This window comes from Mirounga angustirostris, unplaced genomic scaffold (genome assembly GCF_029215605.1).
Source record: "Mirounga angustirostris isolate CCGP_5_RB_7025 unplaced genomic scaffold, mMirAng1.0.hap1 SCAF_6, whole genome shotgun sequence".
In the NCBI taxonomy this organism is placed as follows: Eukaryota; Metazoa; Chordata; class Mammalia; order Carnivora; family Phocidae; genus Mirounga; species Mirounga angustirostris.
Genome location: NW_026991714.1, coordinates 42,252,043 through 42,279,282, shown reverse-complemented (window position 1 = coordinate 42,279,282; position 27,240 = coordinate 42,252,043). Strand labels below are relative to the sequence as shown.

Below are 27,240 nucleotides of genomic sequence, written 5' to 3'. Positions count from 1 at the left end.
GTACCCTTATTATCAAGTCATTTTTCCTCCCATTTACAGAAGCTATAAAAGGGAAAGTGTGTGACCATGCTAGGACAGCAGCAAAGCCAAGACCACAATGTAGGGCTACCTGAGTCTCCAGCTGGCTCACTCCCTGCTAGGTTAACCTGATGGCCACCCTCAAAAGTCTGCCTGCAAGCCACACCAGAGAGCTTCTCCACACCAGTGAGCTGGACACATGGCAAATCCCTCGTGATCACTTTAGAGAGGCAGAAATGCTTGGACACGACCTAATTCATTTGCTAATGCATAGCTGCAAAGTTAACCACTTCTCAGTGGCACCGCTTTAGTTTTAGATTTTTTTTTTCGATTTTTATTTATTTATTTGACAGAGAGAGAGCACAAGTAGGCAGAGAGGCAGACAGAGGGAGAAGCAGGCTCCCCGCTGAGCAGGGAGCCCCACGTGGGGCTCGATCCCAGCACCCCAGGACCAGGACCCAAGCCAAAGGCAGATGCTCAACCAACTGAGCCACCCAGGTGCCCCTAGTTTTAGATTTTTGTACAGTCAGTGACATGAGCAGTGAAGCCACGCTGAGGGATGTCAGGGTGGCCAGAAACACCAGACTGACAATTTAATAGATCTGGTAGCACCTTGTCTAGGGTTGTGCAGGGTAGAGATTTTGAGAGGCCAGGGTGCTGATTCATGCTTTCGCCCAAAGAACGGATTAAGAAGGCACCTAGGGCTTCTCACCATTTTATAAGTAGCCGTGCTCCACATATGTCACTCAATATTTACTAATATGCCCAAAGTGATCACTTCCTTTCATGTCTGTCAAGTTGGCCAACTGTCGTCAAATATAGTGACATGAGTCAAGAGACTGCATCTGTGACACTGTATCTTGTCACCACTCTACTCTTATTAATCCTATCACTTTGTATTCCTGAGGTACCTCTTCTCAACAGTTTGAAAGGCTCCAAAAGAGAGGTAAGATATTCTTAGCCCTACCTGTAAGCTAAAATCCCTGAGGTACGGCGAAGAGAGATGTCCTCTGGGTCACAACAGATTCAACATGAAACTCAATAATCTATTCCCTAAACTCCACTCTACTCATCATTCCTTCTCACAGCAAACCTTCCCTAGAGGCAACAAAATCTGTTTGGTGGCAGCCATGGGAAGCCACTTACCTGGGAGTCCGCTAAGCATCCTGGCCTTCAAGAGTTCCTTGGAGGATGGGATGGGTAGGGTAGGGTAGGGTAGGGTAGGGTAGGGTAGGGTAGGGCAGGCCATATCTCGAGCCAAGAATGCAGGGTTTGCTCACCAAGAAGGAGCAGAAGAAGATGAAGGAGACAAAGTAAACGTAGGCCAGATCTGTGCCACAGCGCTCATTCTCGTTCTGCCCCGAAGGTGCAGTGGTGTCGGGCTCGCAGCCTTTCTCCCCGAGGCACGACAGCATTATCTCCTGCCAGGCCTCACCTGTGGCACTCCTGAGCCCCAAAGACATGTTGGTTAGTTGTAGGAGGTCTGCGTGTCTCATCCTCTCTTTGGCCCTCCTTCCCAACTCACCTAATCCCTTTCTCTCCTCTGCAGGTTTCCTCCCTCTAGTGCTTTCCATCCGGAGATGGGAGCATGCCAAGGAGGTCTCTCTTGGGCTCTGCCACTTCACCCACTGCTTCTCTGCTGACAGTGGTAGAGACAGTGGTGGGACTATCCGAGACCCCACATAAACCTGGCCATCAGGGTTTCAGCCCTTAAATGGAATTTGATCTGGAGGAATCTGTCCTCACCTTCCCTACTCAGTCCTGGTGCACATATTCTAAACTTGCAGTTTACAAATTACCTGCTGAGTCAAAGATGTTGAGGAAACTTCCCATCATCAATGGAGCCATTTTTCAGAGCCACTGCCCCTCCCCATCCCCTGCCTCTACTCCACTGTGTATCTTAATAGGAGCAGAGCAAGCAGAATAAAGAGACAAATAGGAGGAAAAGGCAGACTGACTCCATCTCCCTCGACAAGAGAGCGCCAGCTAAAAACAGTTATGCATCCAGATACCTGAAGAGTAACATGAGGGACCCAAAGAAACTCCGGAAGTTGTTGTGCCGGTTGATGTGACTCTCCTCATCTAATTTTATGTTTCCAAATACCTTGAAAAGAAAAAACAACAAAAACCAAAGAGCATTACTGGCTGTGTGATGTGTCTTGTCCTGCACATGAATATTAGATGCACCTGCATCTACTAGGGTTGGCAAATCCATACGCATAACCCTTCCCAGTGGCCTAATCCTGACGCAGACAACTCAAACCAAGACAGGTTGGTGGATCCCACGCTCCCGGCCTGCTGTGAAGAAGTAATTACATTCTCCAGTGCAGCAAAGGGGACGCAGGACCATAGAAGGCAAGAACTTTTTGAAGTCATTCTGCCTGTAGGTAGTTCCTCCCACACCTAATTTGGTCTTTTTATTTCCATGGTACCTGTCACCATGGTACTCAAGCAGTCTGTCAAAGATGTACCCCATCACAGAAGTGCAGGGAAGGAACTACCCCTCTCTTCCTGTCTCAGGTAGTAATGAGAGGGGCATGTGTACTTGCAGAAGATGTGATTTACGGCTTGGGCAGATACTATCCTGGAATTTGCAAGCAGTGTGGGTCAGAGAGGGGCACCTTGATCTTCCTTGGATATGTTCTTATCCAGAGGGTCAAACTGAGAATGTCAGTACATCTATAATCTAGAATCCACGAGAACGAAGGCACACAAAGCCAAGTCCCAGCAAAGAGGATGAAGAAAGTCAGGACAACCGGATACTTAGAAAAGGAGAAAGAAAATGAATTTGGGTAGATCTGGCTATAGAATGAGTTTACTAGTCTGCTGTTGGTTGTTGAGCTTGGAATGTGGTCACCACGCAAATTAATGTGAAAAAAGAGGGAAAACTCAGAGATATTTGTCCACAGACAGTGAATAATGTTGAACTCTGAGACCCTAAGTCTCTTCAGATGAGAAGGGCGCCCTTCCACATGCACTCCCTGCCCTCCCCCCCAACCATGTTTCAGGTGTCAGGATCTAGTCTCACAAGTCAATATCAGTACTACCGAAGGCCTACAGGTCGCTTTCCCAGACATCTGAGACAATTTCCAGTCTGTACATGACATGCTTCAGTTTACCTAATTTATGCTAAATGGAACACATTTTTCCCCCGAACAGTTTTGAGAATGTGCAATTGAGGAACAATCTCTGCCCCCAGCTATTTTGCTCAAATAACTCCTACTGACACCTGCTTTGGGAATTTGTTCTCAACATTGTTTTTCAAAACCCAAATACTACTTGTCTCTCAGGGAGAATGGAAGTGGCAAGCGAGGCAGCACCAGTGAAGAAAGGAAGGAGAAAGATAAGCAGGTGGAGGGCCCACAAACAGAAATAGTAGCAATTAAAAAGTCCCCCTTACATTTAGTTCCAGGCACCCAGGAGGAAACTGTCCAACATCCTTGCCTACGTTCACATCACCGTCTCTCCTTTTCACCCTCTTGGTCCAGCATCCACGATTTATCCCTCATTCATCACATCCACACAACTTACAGTGTTTTGTTTTTTTTTTCTTTCTACATATGACAGTCATCAGCCATCATTAATTGTCCTCGTTATGATTTTCTCCAATACCTTATCCAGTCATCAGCTGGTTGGAGGGCATGCTGGGGTTTTGCATGAGGCATGTGTCTAACAGTCAAAGAAACTGAAGCTGTTTTGAATCTACTCTAGTTTTCAAGCCAAAAGTGAAGTCAGTCCTTAATTTTTTTTTTTTAGCCTTCACTTAGCTCTTGTCCCAAACCAAATTTCTTACACCAAAAGGGCATGAAAAAGAAAGAAGGGATACCGAGACCCACCAGAAAACTTAATGGAAGTACAAGCTTAAATATACTTTCACTTGGAATCACAGAACTCTGGCACATAAAAGGACCTGTGAAGACATCTATCTAACTCCTCTACTGTATTGGTGAGGGTCTTAAGGCCCAGAGGGGCTCAGTGACTTGACCAAGTTTATACAGGTGGTCAGTGCAGGAGCTGAGGCTGAAAGCCTCACCTTCTAATGATCTGTGCCCCAGGACTCTTTCCCATACCCAGCAAGTTACTCCTTCCTTCCATCTTCAGATTCCTCTGCAAAGCTCTCTCTTCTTCCAAGATGCCTGTGGAAGTTCAGAATAATGGTTCTTCTCATAGATTCATCCTATTCCTATTTATATCTTTCCAATGTTGGTCTTCTGCCTTTATGTCTTTCTGTTTAAATGGATCCCTCTGCTTTGTTATGACTATACTAGATACAATTTCTCTAGTCACAAGCTAGGTGTCAGCAATGTGCTTGGTGCGGGGTCTCCATCAGGGACCAGGAGGAAGATGGCCATCTAAAGGCAAATCACAGTGGCAAAGCCATTTGCATCCCTGTGTAATGGAAATAGTGCTCTTATTTTTTTGGAAAGAAGTCTCGGGGCAATAAAATATTAGCCATTGCAGTTATTGTAAAGATCACAATTTCATGACTGAACAACTCTCACATTCCACTAAAGGGTCAAAGAAATACTTGTATTTGCTTGTTGGTGGGAGGAGAGAACATGCAGTACAGTAAGAATATGCGCCGTGTAGCAGACAAAGCTAAATTTAAATCTCAGTTCTCCCACTTACTGAGCCCTTGAGCATGTTATAAGTTACTTAACTATGCTAAGCATCAATGGAGTCAATGAAATCCACCCATAAACATTTTCACATCACTCCTGAATATGTTAGTCATGGACTGTGTGTGTGCCTGCTGACAGGGAGGAAGGATGGGGATAAGAGCACACATGGGGTAAGAGCACACATGTCTGGAACATCCAGGAAATCAAGTGATGATAAACAGCCTTATCATCATTATCAGCAATATCAAGAACAGTTGAGTACTGGAGATGGTATTATACTGGTTTATTTTGGTTTAAGATGAAAAGGAGGTAAGAGCTATTTTAAGCATGGGCAATAATTGATTAAGTTTCTATTTGGCTATTCAAGAACATTTAAATTCTAGAATCAAATATTTGAGAGTTAGAAGGGCCTTAATAGACATCATCACGCTGATCAGAAATTTCAGTAGGGATTCCACTTACAACACAGCCCTGACACCATCATGACATCTCTACCGAAATATCCTCATTGAAGGAGAACTCATTACTTCTCAACCAAATCTCACACCTTTTCACATTTGACATTCGGCTGTCTTTTTGGAGAACAAAAAACTCTCCAGGAATGTGGTTAGAAGATGAATAAAATTAAGAAGTGCTCACATGAGAGAGGAGCAAAAAGAAGAGACATTTCAGAGACACTCTGGAAAAAGGCTCCTAACACAGCAAGCCTGGGAGATGTGCACAGTGGCCCCAGATGACAGGTACTATTGACAAGACGGCTGGCAGTCCAAAGGCGGCCAGACTGGCTGAATGCAGGAGACTGCCACTTGGCTAAATTTCCACGCTGGGGTTTAGTCTCCACATCTCCAAGTCAGAAAGTTCGCCTCCCTGAGACAGGCAGACAATCCAGTGTATCCAACTGGATAGGTTCATGGGATGAGCTGCTGGCTGTTTACAGGAGTCCATCTGTCACAGATGAAGTCGCTTTAGAAAGATCTTATGGCCTCTTCTGCTCCGTGGGCCTCTGGCTACCCGCATAAATATCCAGGGTGGGAACCTGATCCACTTCTCAACTCCAAAACTGGAAAAGATGTGGTAACCCAAGAGGCCTGTCTAGGAGCTGCCTGGCCCTTTGAGAGGAATCAGCAGGACCATGGCCCTTGGGTACCCTTAGGATTAGGCAGGCTACTAGGAACCCCGGGAGTTGCTCCCAGTGGTAGGTCTTAGGGCATAAATCTCAGGCATTCAAGACTTAGACACATTTTGTGTTGCTGTATACAAGAGAACAACCATCTGACTTTCTTTTAGGTCTAGCTCAAATATGGGAGATCCTGAGAAATGGATCATCATGAGCCTCACCCTCAATCTTGTGTGCTTGGGCTGGTAAGCCAGTGACAATCTGGGCAACAACTGTCCCCCACCAGGCCCGATACATGAGCTCACCTGCATCCCAATGATGGCATAGATGAAGAAAAGCATGGCAATCAAAAGGCAGACATAAGGGAGGGCCTGGAAGGAAAGCAGAGATAGGACCATGAGTTCAGAGGCAGATAGCTCCCAGTCTCCGCACCCCACAGTCACCAGCAATACTGGAACTCTTGCCCTGAGGCTGATTTAAATGGGGGCGCTGGGACTCTCTATTCCCTGGGGCTGTGCTGTTCTAGAGTGCCATACTTTTGCAGATGTTCATGTCCTCTGACAGACAGGTAAGCTGCTGTCCGTGGAGAGGCTTGTCATTTACCTTCTGTCAAGAATATTCACTCACCCAGAAGTATGGCCCAGATCTCCAAGGAGAGCTGGGGAAACTTCCTGGGCTTGGGATGCATTCCAATTTGCATTGCAGAATATTAATAATGTGGGCAATTGTGATCAAATTACATAGTAAGCGCCTAGCTTTGGCTCCCAAATTCCCCTTCCCACTCCCTCACTCAATGCCAAGCCCCTGATGGAGAATCTGGGAGCAAAGTGAACGGGCTGAGAGTCTCAGTTGTTCATCATTTCGTAGAAGGCACCTTCATCTTCTGAGGAAACATCACCTTCTAGTGTTTAAGCCTCCTGACACTTCATTATGTGTCATGCAAAACTCCAAAAAGCCTTTCAAGTGTTAGCCACTGCAAAACCCTGCCATGAAGCCATGCGGCACAAAATTCCATATTGTGCAAGGTAACTGCCACCCTGGGATGATAACATTTCAATAAGGGGGGCAAGGGGCAAGTGAAGGAAATGTAAGATAGGGAACTGGCCTCTGGCTGGGGGAGGATATAGGGCAATTTGGTTTTAGGGCCAGAGTGGGTTCCATAATTCTGGGGTGATCCCAGTGCTGACATGGAAACCTCCCTCCTTTACCACCCAGTAAGCTCCATAGAAGACGATGCAACTATGAGTCTCCACTCTATCTTGACTGTGTGCAGCGTGAATCCCAGGAGATCAATTGAAGGCTTTCAGACTGCAAGGGTAGGGCTTATCAACAGAGCCAACTAAATGAAGAGCCTTGGGAGACTTTTACAACTTGAAAAAAGGATAAAATTAAAATGCAACTGAAAGTTGCCAGGATAATCCCTTCCCCGATAAAGTGCTGACTCCCAAGGTCTGTGAAGAAAAATGGCTTCATTTCAAGGGGCCATGTGAAGACTCTGTCTGCTGATAGAAGAAGGAAGGGAGATAGGTTTCTTACTGCTCGAGGTGCTGCTACCTTCTCCCACCTTCTGCTTACTTCCTGCCCTCATTCCACCTTCTACACTCCAATGTCTTCAGTCCCTAGCTCATCTCTCCTTACCCCCAGGTTTTGGAAAAAGATCAAAGATACATTCTGATTGCCTTTCTTATCATGTTATAAATTCTAACTCAAAACAAGGAAAAACAGGGAAGAATGAAGTAGGGGTCAGTGATGGAGAACTGGGGGCTATGCTCATGGCTGGTGGGGTGCAGGGGTGTGGCTTGGGTAGGCCACGGGGGTGCAGCTTATACTGTGTGGCTCCCTGCTGTGTATCTGCAGAGGCAACCTTTGTGAAGCTGACTTTAAGAAAATAATTTCTATACTGTGTACTGGGACTGTTCCAGAAGGGAAACACCTATCCATCATGGTGTCACCTGGAGGCAGATTCACCTTGTCTTCACTGTTCTATATTCACTGCAATAAGCCAACCACTTGGCCATCAAGTTTTGACATGCTTTTCATTGCCCTCAACAGTATGCATTTTTACAGAGAGCTGGTGAGCATGATAACGTGACAGGTTGACACGTATTTCTTGAGAGACTATCTGTAACTTGTTTGGAAGGTCTCTAGCAAAAAGGTTTTAGGAGTATTTCATGTATCAGATTCCAAATCCAAATTCACCTGAGACTCGGTAAATTCTTACTAAGGTTTTAGATTTCTCCTCTGTCATGTAGCTTTGGCAAAATTCTTTTCATTGAGGTGAGGCCTCTGTGGGAGTCATGACACCAAACAATTACTCTGGATATGATAAAAATGTCAAGGTTGCTTGTAGGAGCCTGAACATCCTTACAACTGGTCTCACATATCAAACCCGCAGGACCTCAGTGGAGAATAAGTCAGTAATGATGGTGTGGGGTGAACACTTTTCCAAATGATGAGAAACTATTGTATTCACTGGCTGACCTTCTCTAGTTCAATTAAAATACATAAATAATTAAATTAAATAAAGGAGACAATTGGTAAATTCACGATTTCTCAGCTTTGAATCAAGGTCATCAAATTTATTTTCAAAACACATTCATTGAAAAGCTTTTTTTAATAAGAGGAAAAATAGTAGGCATTTGAACAGCACTTAGACCCCCCAAACTTCAAAACAAACTATGATATCTGCTACAGCCTGAAGACATTGAAATCTGTTTGTAAAACTTCTTTTGCAGGAAGTCTCTGCAATTAGAGTGGATTTCAGGTCACTTTTAAACTTCTATTTCTTATACATACACCCCTGTATGGCCCCATGAGACCATCTGAAGCAGCTCACTACATCAGCCTGGCCCAAAAATCCTATTAGACTGTAGGACACAGAGGTGACCATGAACATGCCATACACTCAGTGGTTGAGGAAACACACTAACAAAGACAAGAACGGGACTGTATGAATCATCCTGCAATCAAACACAACTCAAGGAGTCCTCTGAAAAACTGGTCATGTGAAATTAAGCCATTGGCAAGTCCCTGAAAATGCAGAAGCTGGCTCCAGACACGGATGGATTGCTTGGAGCTTTTTGGACTATCTTCTCAGACAAGCCCTGGCCTCAGTCAACAGAGAAGATAAGCGAGTTACAAAGTGGAGGTGTTGGGCGCCTGGGTGGCTCAGTTGGTTAAGCGACTGCCTTCGGCTCAGGTCATGATCCTGGAGTCCCGGGATCGAGTCCCGCATCGGGCTCCCTGCTCGGCAGGGAGTCTGCTACTCCCTCTCCCGCTCCTCCCTCTTGTGCTCTCTCTCTCTCTCACTCTCTCTCTCAAATAAATAAATAAAATCTTTTAAAAAAAATAAAAAAAATTAAAAAAATTAAAAAAATAAAAATAAAAAAAAAAAAACAAAACAAAGTGGAGGTGTTTTTCTAGAATGACATTCTATCCAGTTAGGCACGAGCTGACTGTGGCCCAGCTAAGCTGCACTGTAACTGAGAACTGCTGTATTTATTGGATGCATCTGACAAACACTCATTCCTGGAGGTCAAGGGACCTGTGTAATGACACGCTGTGGCCCGGCAGTGTTCCACCTGATAAGACAGAGAGGGGGAGTTGATGCCGCTTACCTTAAAGGACTGCACAAAGGTCCAAAGTAAAATACGGATGGTGTAGCCCTGCCGTAGAAGCTTGATGAGGCGCGCGGCTCGGAAGAGCTTCAGAAAGCTCATGTTGAAGCCACTGGTGTTCACCAGCTGGTGGACCAAAAGGAAGCTCCTAGTTAGTGACATTACGGTCATTTAGAAAACACTACCCACTAGTATTTGCATATTTATCCCTCATTCAGATCATAAAATTGGACACGGATCCTGTCTTGTGTTTTCAACCCCATCTCCAACTGATGGGCCAGTGAGGACCATCTCTCCAAGCCCTCCCAGGCCTGCCCTCTATTCCCAGGTAGAAGGGTATGGGTAGTACCCCCAGAAGAGTGCCCAGCATGTGTCAGAGAAAACCAGCCTCTCTAGTCTTCCAAGGGGCCCTCATGGTCCTAACTGCACTTAGAGGCCAAAGAGGTGACCGAATAATCCCTCTAGCACATATGACGGTCATGCCCACATTCGATGAGAATTACAATGAGGTCTCCAAGTCTTCTTTAGGATAAACAATTTTAGGGAAACGATTCAGGTCTAACAACTTTGAGGGCAATGATACTGTGCTTCTTTTGTCTCTCCCAAAGAATCTAGCAGAACACTGTGCATGCGAGGCTTCTTCCGGTACTGCCTATTGCACTGACCCCATTAGGTGGCTGCTGTTGAGTCATGCAAATGAACAAAACCTTCCACGAGACCCAGTGCCACTCCAGTGTTTGCAGCTCAGGAGTGAGGAAATAAGCTCCCAGCACTTAAGAGGGCTACACATTTGGTTCGATGAGCTAAAAATGGACTGTATGGGGGAGGTGCCTGGGTGGCTCAGCTGGTTGAATATCGGCCTTTGGCTCAGGTCATGATCCCAGGATCCTGGGATCGAGCCCCGTGTCGGGCTCCCTGTTCAGCGGGAAGCCTGCTTCTCCCTCTTCCTCTGGCCCTCCCCCTGCTCGTGCTCACTCACTCTCTCTCAAATAAATAAATAAATAAACCTTTTTTAAAAAATGGACTGCATGCACAAAGGATTTTTTTAATGCTACTTCAGAGCCAAGCTTAAAGACAAGGATATACGAGCCACTCACCTTACTGTCTGTCAGAATGATTTCTGTGATACTGCCAATCACCGTGATGAAGTCAAAGATATTCCAGGTGTCTCGAAAATAGTTCTGCCATGTGAATTCAGTCACGGGAGCACCAGAAAAAGGAGGAAAAGAAAAAGAAATGGAGAAAAGATATCTTTAATTACATAAGTTTGTCACTTGGAATTAAAACTTGTCAATTCACGTACAAGAGCAATTCTAACTTTGGCTTTTGTTTTCCCATTTCTAACAGGAAATGGTATTTCTTTACTGACTTGGGAATTTCTCATTTGGGAAAGCAGTCTTCTCACTACTTGAAGACCTCGTTTTTGTAGCTGTCACTAAAAAGCTACATAAAAAAATATGTAAGAAAGAGATCTGTGGCCAAGAATATTATAAAGTCAAAAAAAGGAAAGATCATCATTGTCACCTACAAGACAATAAAATTATTTACCATATTACTCTAAGGTTTTCTACAACTTTTAAATTGTCTATATCATGTGACCCTATAATTATACAGTTCTGACTTTCAACTATTCACAGTGATGTCTTAAGTCTTTAAAGGCCAAAATAAAATTCACAGTGATGTCTTAAGTCATTAAGGTCCAAAAGATGTACCAAAAATCTTCTCCTAACTCCACAGGGCAATAGGATGAATAGACTTCATCCTTCCCCTCTTTCTCAGCTCTGTTATACCTCTTGAGTAATAAAATGAGTGGGTTGAAGGAGATGGAGGAGAAATAAAGGACCTGGCAAATGCACCAGCCATGTAACAGCCTGCTTAACAGAGACAGTAGGTAGGTTCTGCTGCCATCTCCACCACTCAGGTGAACAGACCTTGGACTATATTCCTTAAAAGAAACAGAACACTTGGGTTTCCAAAATCACTGGCTTGTCCTTGGGCAGCAGCTCCCATAACAGACTCTCAGAGCACTGCTGAAGTCAACCCCCCCACCTTCACAATGAGCATTAGTGACTTTTACAGTATGTGCCAGATAATGGCTAGGCCCTTGTGTTCTTTCCATTCGTTTCTCCCATGGATCCTATGGGTAGGTCGTGATCAATACCCTCAATACCCTATGTTCATAAAATACTCAGTAGCAGGGTTGGCAAGAAGAGTGGGCAGAGACACACAAATAGTGAGAGGAAAGGAGTATGGTGAGAGCAAAGCTTTCTTTTCTTTTTCTTTCTTTCTTTTCCTTTCTTTCTTTTTCTTCTTTCTTTCTTTCTTCTTCCTTCCTTCTTTCCTTTCCTTTCCTTTCTTTCTTTCTTAGAACGTGAGTGGGCGGGGGCGGGTAGGGGCAGAGGGAGATGGAAAGAGAGAATCTCAAGCAGACTCCCTGCTGAGTGTGGAGCACCACACGGGGCTTGATCCCATGACCCTGAGATCATGACCTGAGCTGAAATCAAGAGTCAGACGCTTAACCAGCTGAGCCACCCAGGCACCCCACTAGTGATCTTTAAGGAGCACCTACTCGGGACTAGAGCCTTGATGCCTTGGGTACACTGCTTAGCTAGGTACACACAACAAAGTATCTAAGGCTATAAGGCAACTATAGTGATCCTCATTTTGAGTGACAAAGCTAAGGCTTAGAGAGGCTTGTCTGATTCCAAAGCCACCAGCACCTGCTGGGCATGCAGAGAAACAGGGCACACAGCCTCACAAATTCACTTTTCCATGAAGAATACCTACTTCCTCAGGAGTGGAACCAAATCAAGTCTCAGAGTTCCTCAGCTCTCAGGGCTCTCCTATTTCCAACCTTGGCTAAGCTTCTTAATTCTTGGATAGGCCCCCATATAGTAGAGAGAACATGAATCTAGGTCTCAGAGGACAGGAGCTCTGGATTCCAGCTGAAGGGGCTTTATGATACAATATGGTTTAGAATAGCACAGTGTAGTGTAGACTAGTAGATTGCTGTGGACAGACTGTGCGTTTCAAGCCAGATTAGATCAGGATCTGAATGCTGGCTCTGCCTTTTAGTGACCTTGGGCAAAGCACTGAATCTTCTTGAGCCCTAGCCCATCCATAAAAGAAACTGATAACGCCTCTCTAAGTAGAGCTGTTATGAAGCTAAAATGAGTAACATATAAAGAGTTTGGTACTTAATATGGCAACCAATGTTCATTCTCTCCCTCTTTTTCCTTCTTCCTTTTTTATTCCCATCCCACTTTCCATTTCTACTGCCTTTTATTCTGTCATCTTTAAAAAGCTACACAATTTTTCTGAACTTCAAGTTCCTCATTTAAATCAACATCAACAATGATAATGATGGCATCTGCCATGTGTATTTCAGAATCATTGAGAAGATCTAACAAAATAGTATACGTTAGGATATTCCGAAAACCCAGAGTACTATAACAATGTAAAGACTTATTTGGGAGTAGTGGTGTCTTTTATCGTGTGAAAATGCCTCTAGACCTTGAATGAAAATATGGAGGTGAGGGTGGGAAGGAGGCAGGCTTTGGAGCGAGTCTAGTTAAGCTTATAAGTATGTATTCAGCGTTCACCGTAATTACTGCACAGTTGGGGACTTAAGTCGCAGACAATGTCAATAGCATATGCAAGTAATCAAGATGCATAGAAAAACTTTCCCTGTTGTGGCACCAGCTTGTCCCTCACTCTGCTCACCCTGCTCAGGGCTAGACTGTATTATAAAGGCATCTTTGTTGGTGGTAGTTTCTTTTTACTTTTTTATTTCCCCAAGTCTCAAAATACTCAAAGGGGAGTCAAGCGAGCAACAATGCAGCCACCTGCAATGGGCTCTCTTCAACTCCCCTCCCCAAACCATCAAGTTAATGGCTTTTCAAAGAACCATTAGGAGACCAAAAGCAACCCCCACAATCAACACTCACAATTATCAAGCCCAGTCCAGAGTCCCTGCTAAAGCTGCTACCAGACAAACCCCTATTCGGATAATCAGCAAAGTTTCTTTTCTTGCAGGGAAAGCCACATACACACATAACTTAAAATGGTAGCTCACATACTAAGTAAGGGTGAACCAGCCATCAAGTGGGGTTAATCTGCATTTTACTGATCTCACTGTAAACGCTGGAACAAGGAGGGTGGTAGCAGAGAGAACTATTTTGTTTATAGGACACTGAAACCAAGGGCTAGGTTTGCTTAACACCATTGAAAGGAGATGCATGAATGTGCCAAGCAATTGTAATTAATAGTTGAAGAGAAATAAAAGACTCATACAAGAAAAACTCAGCCCAACCCTCTTCAAACCTAATTCCAGCATACCTATCTACCAATTTACCTTTCTCTCCCTCTCTCTCTCTCTCTCTCACACCCTTTAATGGTCACAAGCCTTTGTAAGCTTAAGTAATAAACATTTATTTTTGTTAGCAGAAATTGTGCTTCATGTAACTAACGGGAGGAGGACAATTAGGTAAAATCTAGTATCTGCTATGTTTGAGGGTAAGAGGGACAGACATTTTCCCACTTGAATTATAAAATCTTATACCTTTTACCAGTAAATAAACACTCAAGGCTTATTAGTCCAAATTTTGTTTTGCTCCCTATTGACAAATAAATTGCAGTTCTATTAAGAATTCTGTCACCCCTTGACCACTGATAGAACCTGACAGGACCAGAGCTGATGGCTGGAGGAGTATGGAGCTGGGGATCTGGTTTCCTTTGCCCTTTCTCCTAATACCCTCATGCATCCTCTTGTTTCTCGGGCAGTTTACTGAGCAGCTGAAACAGGCCCACAGTTAGGTCAGGTGTGTGAACCATTTCTGGAAGAGTGGGAGCCACTCCCCTTCTAGCAAAGGCTGGGAAGGCCTGCAGAAGGCAGGGAAGACAAGCGCGATGGTGGGGTACATGGCATGCCGTACCAGGAAGCCGAACGCGATGATCTTTAGGACACATTCCAGGGAGAACACCATGGTGAAGGCAATATTCAGGTACTTCAGGGCCAGTTCATAGGTACAGGGAGCAGAGTAGTACTGCCAAGAAGAGAAAAGAGGAGAAAAAGAATCAAACCCTTAAGGTGAGGGGGGATATTCCATTGTCATCGAGGCTGGACATCGCTCATCCCTGCCCTTGGGGGACACTCTGGCGTGTGGTGTAGGAGGCACGACGGACGTGCCAGCGAGGAGGACCATGCATCCCACATAGCAGAACAAGACAACACAGGGGAAACCACAGACCATGCCCTACGGTGGCTACTTATTAGCAAAAACAGCCAGTCTTCCTAAAGAGGAAGGTGAGAGGGACAGAAACATTTTCTTACCATTTATTATTAAATAAGATCACACCTCTTCTAACACTCCTTTAGAACTCCATGATCATGTAGATCTCCTGACATTCCCACTCTCGTCTGAATCTGATGGTCACCAGCCCCCGGGGCCCTGGGCACTACTGGCCTGCGACTATAGGTCTCACTGCATTTTGCCCAGAAGGCCCAGAGGCTGGGCTGCTGAATGGGACAAGATCAAAAAGAGATTCCGCAGGAGAGAAGAAGGGAAGGAGGGAAGCGTCCGCCCGGTGTCTCAAGCCCTGGGAGGTACCGGGCCCCAAAGGCCCCATCTGCTGAGTGCCTCCCAGCCACCACGCCCTCACCTTCATCATCAGCACGACAGTGTTCAAGGCGATCATGGCCATGATGGTGTACTCGAAGGACGGGGACACCACGAAGTGCCACACGCGGTACTGGAAAGTGTGTCTGTTCTGCGGCATGTAGCGGGTGAGAGGTTTGGCACTGATGGCGAAATCGATGCACGCCCTCTGAAGGAAAGTTACAGCTATTAGCCCAAGCTCAAGTTCCCTCAACCTCGCCCACTGGTGGGCTCTCTGTCAGGTGGCTAGAAGAACAGGACAGTGCAGGAAAACATAGGGTCGGGCTGGACAAGCAAAAGGTAAAAAGGGCAGCAGGGATTATGGGGACAAAACTACTTGGTCCCTTTAAATGAGTACACAGAACTGGGCTAGCACATGGGATGTGGACTTCATGGTGATTAGTGATGTCCTTTACACAGGCTGCAGCCAACATGAGCAGGCAGGAAGCCTTACCCGATGCCCTCGGTCAGATGTAAAAATCTATCTCCCTGTGCGTTCGCATAGCACTGTATTTGAATTTCTCTCATAGTCTCAAACAGTTTCTGTTCCATTCCATTACAAAAATAATGAACCCTACAACATGCCAAAACTATGCTTGTTACTAGAAAAGCTGCAATAAGCAAGCCATATCCCTTATCCTTACAGCAAATACATACCACAGAAGGACACAGCCGGGTAAGCAAATGTCTTAATGTTGTAATTTTGGTACACATCTTTTACTGCCACTTCTAGACTATTCACTGCTTAAAGGTAGGGACTACATCATAAACCTTCCAGTTCTCTGTGCCTCATGCCTAGGTCTTAAAAGAGCATATGTTCAAAAAATATTTAATGACTGAATAATTAATTTTTCCTATCTTCTGTCATTTTTAATAAAGTTAAGACAATTCAGTCTTCCTTCCTACCACTGCGGTTCCAAGCATCCTTTCTGGAACCCCTGCACTCCCATGCTCTAGACCACTTGTTTTTACCTCGTTCTTCTCCAGGCTGCACTCCTCCATCATCTTGTCCCCTTGCTCCTGGAAGGTGATGATGATGAGAGCCACAAAGATATTGACAAAGAAGAAAGGGAAGACCACAAAGTAGACCACATAAAAGATGGACATCTCCATGCGGTTGCTGCGGCTTGGTCCTCGGTCTTCCTCTGTCACATCAACAGAATGCTGTAAGACTCTGTAGGGACAGAATGAGGGGGCATGGATGGTGGACGGCAATCTTGGCAGTGGCCCTGACTTAAGGCTTCGTTAGGAGATGTGCCACCTATTATATTTTCTTATGTGGCTTCCCTGACTTTGAAGATCCACCGTAATTTTTAGGGTCCATAACCAAGCTGGTGAAGATCCAGTGATCCCCAGTCCACTGCCCTTTCTAAGCCCTGTCCCATCATGCATCCAACTGCTAAGAAAGAGTGACATTATTTTATATCTTAGGTTGTCATATTTAATACCAAGAGATGCCGGATGTCTATTTGGCATTTTACCAACTAGGGTATGCTGCCACCAGAAAGTGGGGTCTTAGTAATTGCCAAGTCTCTGAAAAATCAGCCATCGGCAGCCTAAGAAACTGCATTCTAGGGGCACCTGGGTGGCTCAGTCAGTTAAGCACCAGATTCTTCATTTCGGCTCAGGTCATGAGATCGAGCCCCTCATTGGGCTCTATGCTGGGCGTGGAGCCTGCTTAAGATTCTTTCTCCCCCTCTCCGCCTCTGCCCCTCTCCCACCCCACTCACACTCTCTCTAAAAAAAAAAAAAAAAAAGAAAAGAAAAAAGAAACTGCATTCTGTTGTCTTCTTCATGACAGGTATGATCACAGAAAGGGTCTCTGAGTTCTTCCAGTTCATTCTCTTTCTCTTTTTTTTTAAGTAGGCTCCATACCTACCATGGTGCCCAATGTGGGGCTTGAACTCATGACCCTGAGATCAAGAACCGAGCTGAGATTAAGAGTCAGATGCTTAACCAACTGAACCACTGAGGTGCCCCTCTTCCAGCTCATTCTTAACCCTCAATCCTCAGGTGAAGGGCCAACTTGGAGGATAAATATGTCTAAAACCATCCCCAGAGACTAAAACAATAAGAGTTGCAAATATTTCTGACTTTGTTATCTCCCTCTTGATTTTTGCCTTAAGGCTTTTCATTCCTCCTCTCTTCTGCCTGTCTCGCCCACTCATAACCACTTATTTTCCCTAGGAGAATAAGAAAGGGTCAGCCTCGTTTATCTTGAATAAGCTTCTCAAGGCAACCACGGGGTCCTATCCCAGCTCACAGACAAGCATGCCAACTCAAACCCATCACTCACTGAGGCCATCCTTCCCCTGTGGAGACGGTGAAGAGGGTCAGCAGGGCCCAGATAATGTTGTCATAGTGGAATTCATGGCGCTTCCATTCCCGGCCTTTCACCTCCATCTTGTTTTTTTCATGATCTACATAGTTGCCTCTAAAACCAGAGTACAGATGAAATAGGGCCTCTTCACTATAGCTCGTGGGAGAGGAAGGAGATTCTACAAACTTCAATAATGTGGCTGAGTAATAATCGGCATACAGATGTGAGGAAGAAAGCAGAGCCTTATCAAAGGCAGTCTATGATTGTGGGATAAAAGTTGTATTCGGTGCCTAGTAGACATGGAAGATTAAATCCTAATCCTTTTACTAGTCACCGTGTGTAACCGTCACCATGTGTAACCTTGAGCAATTTAAACTTTCTGAGCCTCAGCTTCCACATCTAGAATATGTAAATGAAACCTATCTCAAAAGGTCACTGCAAAGACTTAAAGTGAAAAACTGGGTGTAAAATGCCATGTACCATGTCTGACACAAAAGAGGTGCTCAATAAAAGTTTAACAATTTCCTATCTTGCCTTTTTCCTAAAAGAAGAAATGTGAGAGAGGTAAGAGAGAAAGAGAAGAGCTATGTGTGGAGGGCTGAGCGGGCATCACCGGAATACGTGTCAGAGAAGGTGAGCAGCGCGTGCTGGTCGCACTTACATGCACTCCTTCTCTGTGTCTTTGGAACTGTCTGTGCAATAAAAGAATTTTCCCTTGAAGAGCTGGACTGCAATGACAGCAAAGATGAACATGAAGAGCTTGTAGACAATGAGGATGTTGAAGACGTTCTTCAAGGAGGTCACCACACAGTCGAAGACAGCCTGCAAAGAGAAGTCAAAAGCCCTGTGGGTCCCCGGAAAGGCCTGTGCCTTTGCCTAGAGCTGAGTGAGGGCCACATCACCACCTGCCAGCCCCACATAGAAGGTGCGTCTTACTAAGAAGTAACACGCATGGGATTCAGAGCTGGCTTCCAAGCCGGTCATGACTGCAAGAATCTACCACCTGGAAGGGCACACCTGCTCTGAATCTGAAAGCAAACCCAAAACAGTAGAAACCAAATGGCAGCAGGCAATGCAGGGAGTCCTTTGTGGTCTCCCAACAGGTGTACTCCAATTAGCGGGAGGCACAGAAATCTATTGCAGAAAGGGATCTCTGAGAACATTCAGCCCTTTCTGGCCATTAAATGGCTTGTCCCTAACCCGACATCTATTTGGTGACATTCTTAGATTCGGTTTATATACTGAATATGTATTGTTTTTCTCTTTACCGTTTTAAATGGATCAGAGAGTAAATTATTACTTAGTATTTAATGATACTTGGAATAAATTCCTACATTCGCTCCAAGTATGTTCAACACTTCATGTAAATGTTTTTAGCTTAAGGCGGGCTGTATTGGGGATGAAGATTCAATCGGTGGTGCGGGTGGGGATGGGGAGCTGCCTTCTCATAGGGTAGGGGGACGGGTGGGCAGAATCAGAGACTTGCTCTCCAGTTACAGGCCATGGGTGTCCCTCTGCAGAATCCTGAGGGGTTACACAGGAATTCAACACATTGCAAGCCATTTTTAGGTTATTTTCTAGGTTTTTAGGTTTAGCTCACTGGAAAGTGGTGCCCCATGGTGGCACTGCATTTGTGCCCTTGCACGTTTGTGCAGTTGCTTCGTCACAGCGCTGGATGAACAGCACTGGTTTAATTAGTTCAACACTGCAGGGAAGGTGAGCAGCCCGCAGCCTTACAGATTCATCAGAGCCACCTATACTTGCCTCAGGTTATGGAGCTGCAGAGAGCGTGAGAAGCCAGAAGCCAGCACTTCCTAATTAAATGGAATTAACCAAGGGTGCGGTTGCACTCTCCAGCCTGTTAACTAATCTCATCATGCTGTCTGCAGTCTCCTTAGGACCCCAGCATAGCTCAGAAGAAAGGAGACCCCTGGGGCCTGGGCTGCAGCTAACAATAGTGGTTAGGGCCCCAGGCCCCCTGGCAGAAAGGAGTATTTATGGGCACGGACAAGGCCTGGCACTACGATGGTAGAGGGTTGTAAGGAACCTGGAGACTGGGCTCAGGCCCTGCGCTGTGGCTCAGTCGGCTGGCCCTGTGGCCTGGGGCAGCAGTGAGCGGACCTCTGGACTGTGAACCGGGAGTCCTGGTCCCTCCCTCATGGTGGCAGGCTGTCGCTCAGGAATTCAGAGGAAGAATTTTTCCCCCATGAAGTTTCAGCTTCCGTTAATCGCAATTTATGTGTGGGGGGAGGGGGCGGGGGGGGAAGGAGGGCTCATGTTAGCAAACTGGGCTTGAATGGTAAAGCACACCTTGAGGGCAGGTGCCCCAGGAGGATGGAGCAGGGAGGGCATGGGCCAGAAAAGAGGAGAACCAAGGTAATATAGCTATGAAAGCGCAGGTCCTGGCAACAGGAAAAACTCAATTCACGTTAGCTTGCTTCCCCATTCTCTGCTTCTGCCAAAAATGACTGTGTTCTTGGGCAAGTTACCGACCAATCTATGCCTTAAAAATATGAAGGGTCAGGGCTAGAAAATCCTTTCCTTCCCAAGAATTATGAGGGAAGAAAGCATCCCAGGTTACTCAGCATGATCTAACGTGTAGCCCACAACATAGAGGACTCCTGCCACTTCCATTTTGTTGTTCTGAGTGCACCTAAATGACACAGGGTTCTTTCTGGATGACATGCCACAGGCAGAGTATATACAAAATACCACCTGGGGCTGGACTCAAGAAGTCAAAGCCCCCTTATAGATTTCTTGGCCCATTGGTTATTTTTCTTTGAAATGAAGGCCTTTAACTCAGGCATTTGAAAGAACCCCAGTCTCTGTGTGAGCAAAAGGAATTTCCCAGAAATGATCCTCCAAAAGCAGGCTGATCACAGCTAAAGACAAGATGGGAGAAGGGGCCTCGGGAAATGTTACCTTGAGCTTGGGCAAGCGCTTGATGGTCTTCAGCGGCCTAAGAACTCGGAGGACCCTCAGAGATTTGATGGTCTTGATGTCTCGCCCCTTGTTTGTTCTGCAGCGGGGAGGCCCCCAGAGGTCAGAGGACAGGGGGAGAAATGAAAGTGGCATTCATACGACTGCATTAACAACAGGGTAAAAGGGGAGACACTTAGGCAAGAGACCAGAGATTGGGTCAGAGTAGACTCCCTTCAGAATAACCCCACAAAACATGCCCTGGGAAAATTTTCAATTCACTCCCCAGTGTGCACACACTCCCACGTGTCCTCACACAGAGGAACACACAGGCATGTACCCAGAGGCATCCATGCATGTATGGTAATGAACGCTTCCTCTCCCCACTGGCCGGAGTAATGCGGCTCATTACCACACCAGCAGAATGCAGATGGAAGACCAACTGACTAGGGAACATGACTGGCAGTCCACTCTGGATCCCCACTGTGCCTGCTCTGGTGCTTCTTCAGTAGCAGGCTCTCAAATGATATTTGAGAGGAATACCCATTTGAGGAAACCCCAGTTGAAAGCAAGTCTCATCAGGGGACTTGACCTAGTCCTTTCTTTGGCTGTAGGTTTGTCACCCCTGCAGAGTTCATTAGTTCAGGGGAGAGCAGGGTGAGGAAGGGCACTGGGGACATGACACTCCTGCTGTGTTGGCTACCGCTTCCAGAGAAAGCATGTCACGCGGGCTTCTTGCCAGGACCTTGGCTCACACCCCAGTTATCTGTGCATGGCTGGCTCTTTCTGCAGTCCCTTCCCATCTGAGACACTCTATACCTAGCACAGGCTGTGGAGAGCCAGAGAGTTGGAGAAGGCCCAAACTGCAGGCCCTGCCCACCTTTATCCTTGCCCTTCAGCTCATGAGCATCCCTATTCAGCCGCTTGGAAACGTTTGCTCCTAATAGATAAAATACACTTCTCTTTTTATTTTCAGGAACGAAATGAATCAATCAACCTGCATTTCTCTCTCCATCCTGCTTATCCCCTGAGATCTTTGCATTCAATACAAACAATTGCAATTTGTAAAAGACACACACAGATGGTAGGAAATAAGACTCTGAAGAGTGAGCTCAGGCTCTGGTTCTTTCCTCCTGTTGGTTCAGAGTACCATGACACCAACAGCTCAGGGAAACAGGATCCAGAACATCAGATGGGAACTACAAGGGCTTCTGCCTGCTTTTTACCTCGTCCTTCCTGCCATACCCACCACCCACCCTCTGGCAGGGAGATAAAAGATCTATGCTTCCACAGAAGGCAAGGTAGGAAGACATTTAATATCATTCAGGGAATGCTGGCTTTGCCCAGAATGTGAATTTAAAGACCCTCTTAATGGCTGTAGGCCATGGCCTATAAGCCATTCTTATTCCATTCGAGCTTCGGATATAGATAATCCAAGAGTACTGCATTAGAAGGTCGTTTGCATCCAGGGGTTCTGTATATTTTATAAACTCTTTTACTGTATTACATTCATATATCTACCTACCTAAAAAAGGCAACTTCCAAGCCAAATACATACCCAAACCAATGTAAATGATCACTTCCCAAGAAGGCTTGGCGACTCCTAATTTTTGTTCTCTTGGATGTCAGTGAGAACTTACCATTCATATACACTCACCAGTCCTTTTTCAGTGGGCAGGCTCCTTCCCTCCCAACTGTACTTGCACCCTCCTCCAACCCACTTCCCGGATTCTTTACTTCAAAGAAAAGTGAGAACAATATTTACCCCAAAGCGTTCCTATGGAGGATCCAAGCAGAAAGCAGTTAAAAAAAAAAAAAAAAAGAGGAAGGGGGGTGGAGAGAAGGAAACAGTCAGAAAACTTCAGGGAGGACAGGAAACTGTACAGCGACAGGGAATTGGACAAGCACAGGCCCAGGAGATCCCGCTTACAGCCTTGGCACTTGTCGAGTCCACACGCTTTGTGAAAGGAAGGACCAGTGCACCATTTGCTTCACACCCACCTCTCCAACCTGCAAAGGCAAAGGCCCTTTGCAAGCACCAGTGAAACTGCGTCTAACTAGATGGCATTCCCCATATTGTGCTTGATTTCATGGAGCCCAGTCTAGTGATGTTTCCTAAATAGAGTCTTTTACTTCCATTTCCTTAGTGGTCTTCAGACAAACTCTACTTCCAGTGAATTTATAAGAAACCAGGAGAAAGGAATTAGGTCTGCTCTGGGCCATAAATTCTGTTAGGCAAGGCATTTCATGTCACAGTGGCGTACCTACGCTTCCGAAGGATTTCATCTGCAATGGGGCACATGACCCCTCTGACAGGGATAGTAGGACATCTCCTAAAAGCATGGATGAGCAACACCATAAAACCATCTCAAAATATGGGGGAAGGCATTGTGTATCAAGGTCCTGATGGCACATAAAGGGATGCCCTTTGATAAGTTAAATGACCAACTGTCCATCATGAGCTATTTACTGTGCAGCTCAGAGAAAAATCATCCCAGCTCTATTTGGAGGCTTACCAATAATAAAAAGGGTGAGAGCATAAATATGAAATATTTGAGATTAGAAATAATGAGAGCTAACTTTCTGCATATTTCCTCTTGGCTAGACTCTATGCTAAGCACTTTTAGTGCAACTCTTTCTTTGGACCTTCTAATAACCTTAGGACACATAGCTATGACTATCCCCATTTCACCAGACATGATTCAGAGAGGCTAAGGAGTACCTAGCATTAGCAGGGCGAGCTGGGCCTTGAAGCTAAGACCATACGATGGTCGGAGCTCTTGCTCTATACCGCTAAGCCTCGGCAGCAGAAGGTTTTGGTTCCAGGCTCTGTCAAACCAAATTCTAGAGCGGGAAAAGATCCCTGAAATCCACTTAACTGCATCCCCAGGAAGATGTGCCTTGCATGAGATCCCTCAGTGAGTGAGCCACGGTGGAACCATTGATGAATCCACCTTCAGCCATGTAGAACTGTCTAGAATTCAGGCTGTGGTTCCCAGTTGCTGGTTGCTGGAAAGGGTACTTCTTCTCCATCCTTAATCTTTTTAATGTAACACAAACCTACATTACACCACTCTATGTCACAAGCAAAGACTTCTCACGATTATTTTACTCAGTAAATGATCTCATATTCAAAATTACATTCATTTTCACAGTAATTGCCAAATTAATGGTGATTTGGGATCAAACCCAAGGCTTTATAAATCTTAAATCCCTCGTGTGACACCCTCTGAGTGTTCAGAAGGCAAAGATAGTATCTTTTCCTGAGTTATAACAGTGCCTTCTCATGCACGAGACTGGGCACATGGTGAGTAGGCCAAACGCACCTTTATCCACTCATATCACAGCACTGATGGAGTCTTTAATATACGCCAGGCACTCTTCTGGGTGTGGATATACCACCGTGAGTAAAACAAATGGCGTCCCTCACTTCTTGAAACTTACCAAGTCTAGTAGGGAGGAAAGACCTCAAGTAAACAAGCAAACCAATGAAAGTATAATCGCAAGCTACGTGCCAGGGGAAAAATGCAATCATTTGATTGAAAATTTCCCCAAAACAACTACATAGGTCACCTTCCTTTCCCCAGGCTACATTCATCTTGAGGGAAAGCTTAGGGAGAATATTCCATATCCCTAAAATGAGAGAACAGAGTAGGATCAATAGATGGGCAGGTGATTTAGAGTGACACACTCCAGGCTTTTACCTGTTGCTTAGCCCAGGTCCTCAACTCTGGGACCTTTACGTCCAAGAGCATCTGAACGGGTTCTCAGAGGTTCATACTCACAGATGCCCATTTTATGAAGGAAGGCCCCAAATTTCTTGCTCTTCCCACACACCTGGATAAAGGACAGAATTTGTTCTCTATAATTAATTTTGCCCCAGGATCCTACTAAAATATTCTGCTATGGAACAAAGAGCATCTGACCCCATTGCTTGTATACTTTGTGTGTCCCTTGTTTTGGAAAATGGGGTTCCTTAATAGCACACTCTGATCTCAACAGCTGATTGTGGCTGCCAAAGTACAGCAGAGGTGGGGGGGGACATTTGTCCCCTGCTGACTCCCACAAAGTTGAGCCAGGGATAGTAATAAGACAGAGGCCCAAAGCAAAATAAAGATTAGTCATTGCTCTGCACATTTTTCAAACAAGTCCCTCACAGCAGAGGAACCACTGAAAAGCTATGATTTTGAGTGGTTGCAGAAAAGCACACTTGGTTCTCGGGTTTGTTAACATATGTTCAACACGGATTTGAAAATTGCCGTTTGAAATGAAAGGAACACCAGATAACAAAGCCACGGTGTCCAGAAAAGTCTTGACAACTTCGCCCCAATATTAATTTTAATATTAATTAAAATATATCACAACTTACACATATGCTAGGCCAAACTACCTTTCCTGAATCCATGCACAGGGGAGCTATTTAAGCCATTATCAAAGTCTACACGATTACAAGAGAAATGTTTTATCAAACCAAGAGGACAAACTCTTCACTTTAATGGAGGCATATTATTTTTGAAATAATTCATGTGTTTTACAAATCATTTAAATATAATCACTTGATAACACTTTGTTAGTCTTTGCTACTCTATGTAGAGTCAGAATTTTTTTTACACTGCCTAACTAATTAGTGAAATTTATCGGGTTTAAAAATTGACTCTAATGTTAAAATTTGAGGATAATTTCGCATGCTAGGATGTACTGGTCCGCCTTTAATTGGGACTCAACTGGGCCACTCATTTTCCCATTTATTTCCTACTTATTTGTTATTTGGTAAGGTTCCGGCTGCTCTACAGAAAAAAAAAAAAAAGCCACATTTCTCTTATGTCTCATCAGTAAAAGATGAGAATTTTCCAGCTCAATTGTCAAGTTGCCCTCCAGATCTTTCATATATAATCACTCATCATTCACTGTAATCTCGCTCCTCAGCTTCCAGGTCCCCCCTTTCTCAAAGGACATGCTCTCACATTGATTTCTGCAAGGAACCAACTCTTTCCACGGCAGGCAGAGCAGGGACATCAGGTTCTGAAGAGCTCTCCCTCCTCTAAGTGGAATGGCCTTCTGCCTTCCCCCATGAGCCCCGGAGAGAATAGCACAGGGATCTGAAGGAATCTCTTGCATTAGAAGGATGGACAGGCTTGCTGGAGTGTAAGGTGGGGACAGGAGGTCATGCTGTGAGGAGCCTTGAGCCTTGCTAAAATGTCTGGGCTATTATTTGGGAGGCAATCATAACTTTAATACGCACTTGCTAAGGGGTTGGCACCATACCGGACACTGAATATATTATTCATTCTCGCAAAACCAAAATATAGTTATTTTTAATTTCCACTTATAGATGAGGAAATAGAAGTTCAGAGAATTAAGACAGCTAATAATTCATAATGCTGGGATTCAGACCTGAGTCAAGCTCTGAAATCTACGTCCTTATTTGTGATGTTACAGTGCCTTTTTGGATGGGAATCACAGGAGGGTTTTAACCAAAGAAGGAACAGCAAAAGAAACGAGCAGTTCCTGAGCTCAAATATTGAGCTATTTATCCTTAGGCGTAATCAGTCTAGGGCCTGTGAGTGTTCACGGAAAGAAAAAGGTACAGATGGAACAGATGGACAAGGTCAGGGATGCCCTTGTCCACCTGGTCCATAGGTCTTGTCTGTCTCCAAGCAGGGAAAGATGGATCAGAAGGCTGAGGAGAGATCTATACCAAGCCACCAAGTTGAGTTTACAGGGGTTAATGGCTTGGAACTAACTACAACAACAGAGGTAGAAGGAAGTTTAATGTAATAGAGAAAGCCCCTAAGCTTGAAGTAAAAAATACCAGCTGCTTAAGAACTGGTTTTGCAGGGTGCCTGGGTGGCTTAGTCGGTTAAGCATCTGCCTTCGGCTCAGATCATGATCCCAGGGTGCTGGGATCGAGCCCCATATCGGGCTCCCTGCTCTGCAGGAAGTCTGCTTCTCCCTCTCCCTCTGCTACTCCCCCTGCTTGTTCTCATTCTCTCTCTGTCAAATAAGTAAATAAATAAAATCTTAAAAAAAAAAAAGAACTACTAGACTACTAGTCAAATGAGTCAAAATAGTTAAAGTCTCAAGCAATCCACTTCTCAACTATAAAACAGGACTGTTGAGTGATGCATGAAATAAATAGTGTGAAAGAACTTTAAAAATTCTAAAGACCAGTAGAAATGAGAAGTTCTCTGCATTGGCAGTGCTTATCTCCAGAGGAAGTCTAGGACCTGCTGGTCAGGCTAGTTCATCTATTTGTGTATTTTTCTTCCTCACCCCTACCTCAGCATCACGTGGGTTCTCCCATGAGCCCCAAATCCTTTGCAACTCTGCCAACTTCCTTTGCTCTGTGACCAGGGCACTAATTCCATAATAAGTGGTTAGTGCATAATCCTTTCCTTCCTGCAAATGCACCTCAGTGAGCTCCCAATACACAGTCATCGTTGCCTTTGAAAACCCAGCACTGTACTCTAACTGGAAGGTCAGAGCACTGAGCAGCAAAGCACTTCACTGTCTCCTAGCAGCTTTGTTATTCAGGCTGGGGAACAGTGACCCGATCTGTCTTGCTTCCTAGTCTTCATATTCTAAACATACCCAAGATCCCTCATCAGCTGATCTTTCCCAGAAGGCCTTGGCACTGGCTAAAGTCCAGCCAATACGCTCCCCCAGCAGGAGACTAATTCATAATGCTAGGTTGTGGCTCTGTGAGCGTGGCTTAGACAGATGGCTTGCAGGTCACATGATCTGAGCTGATCCTTCCCTAGGCCCATCACGAAATCTGGCCTGAGTTACTCTAAAACTTACTTTTTAAATCTGGAGTGCATGGTGATGGATTTCTACTAATCCTGCAGGACTGAGCTCTTCCTCCGTCTGTGAAGGCTTGCCTCATGTGCAGGGTGCGTCTTGCATCTGAGGCTGGTTAGCCAAATTGTTGGCTACCGTGTGAATGGGGCCGTGTTCCCTGACTGGACCA

The 27,240-nt window shown here is 45.2% G+C and overlaps 1 protein-coding gene across 3 annotated transcripts in view; it reads right to left on the bottom strand.

Moving 5' to 3' along the window:
• Nucleotides 1-27,240, bottom strand: part of CACNA1E (calcium voltage-gated channel subunit alpha1 E) — a 311,105-nt gene that overhangs the window by 23,898 nt on the left and 259,967 nt on the right. For all 3 annotated transcript variants that reach the window (XM_045877252.2, XM_045877253.2, XM_045877254.2), the window contains 12 exons: nucleotides 22,036-22,047; nucleotides 20,274-20,370; nucleotides 18,013-18,173; nucleotides 17,328-17,465; nucleotides 16,004-16,205; nucleotides 15,036-15,200; nucleotides 14,309-14,419; nucleotides 10,472-10,555; nucleotides 9,375-9,500; nucleotides 6,063-6,128; nucleotides 2,031-2,122; nucleotides 1,299-1,464 (listed from right to left, as the gene is read on the bottom strand). In XM_045877252.2, the coding sequence (XP_045733208.1) occupies nucleotides 1,299-1,464; nucleotides 2,031-2,122; nucleotides 6,063-6,128; nucleotides 9,375-9,500; nucleotides 10,472-10,555; nucleotides 14,309-14,419; nucleotides 15,036-15,200; nucleotides 16,004-16,205; nucleotides 17,328-17,465; nucleotides 18,013-18,173; nucleotides 20,274-20,370; nucleotides 22,036-22,047 (1,420 nt within the window). The remainder of the gene's footprint in view (nucleotides 1-1,298; nucleotides 1,465-2,030; nucleotides 2,123-6,062; nucleotides 6,129-9,374; nucleotides 9,501-10,471; nucleotides 10,556-14,308; nucleotides 14,420-15,035; nucleotides 15,201-16,003; nucleotides 16,206-17,327; nucleotides 17,466-18,012; nucleotides 18,174-20,273; nucleotides 20,371-22,035; nucleotides 22,048-27,240) is intronic.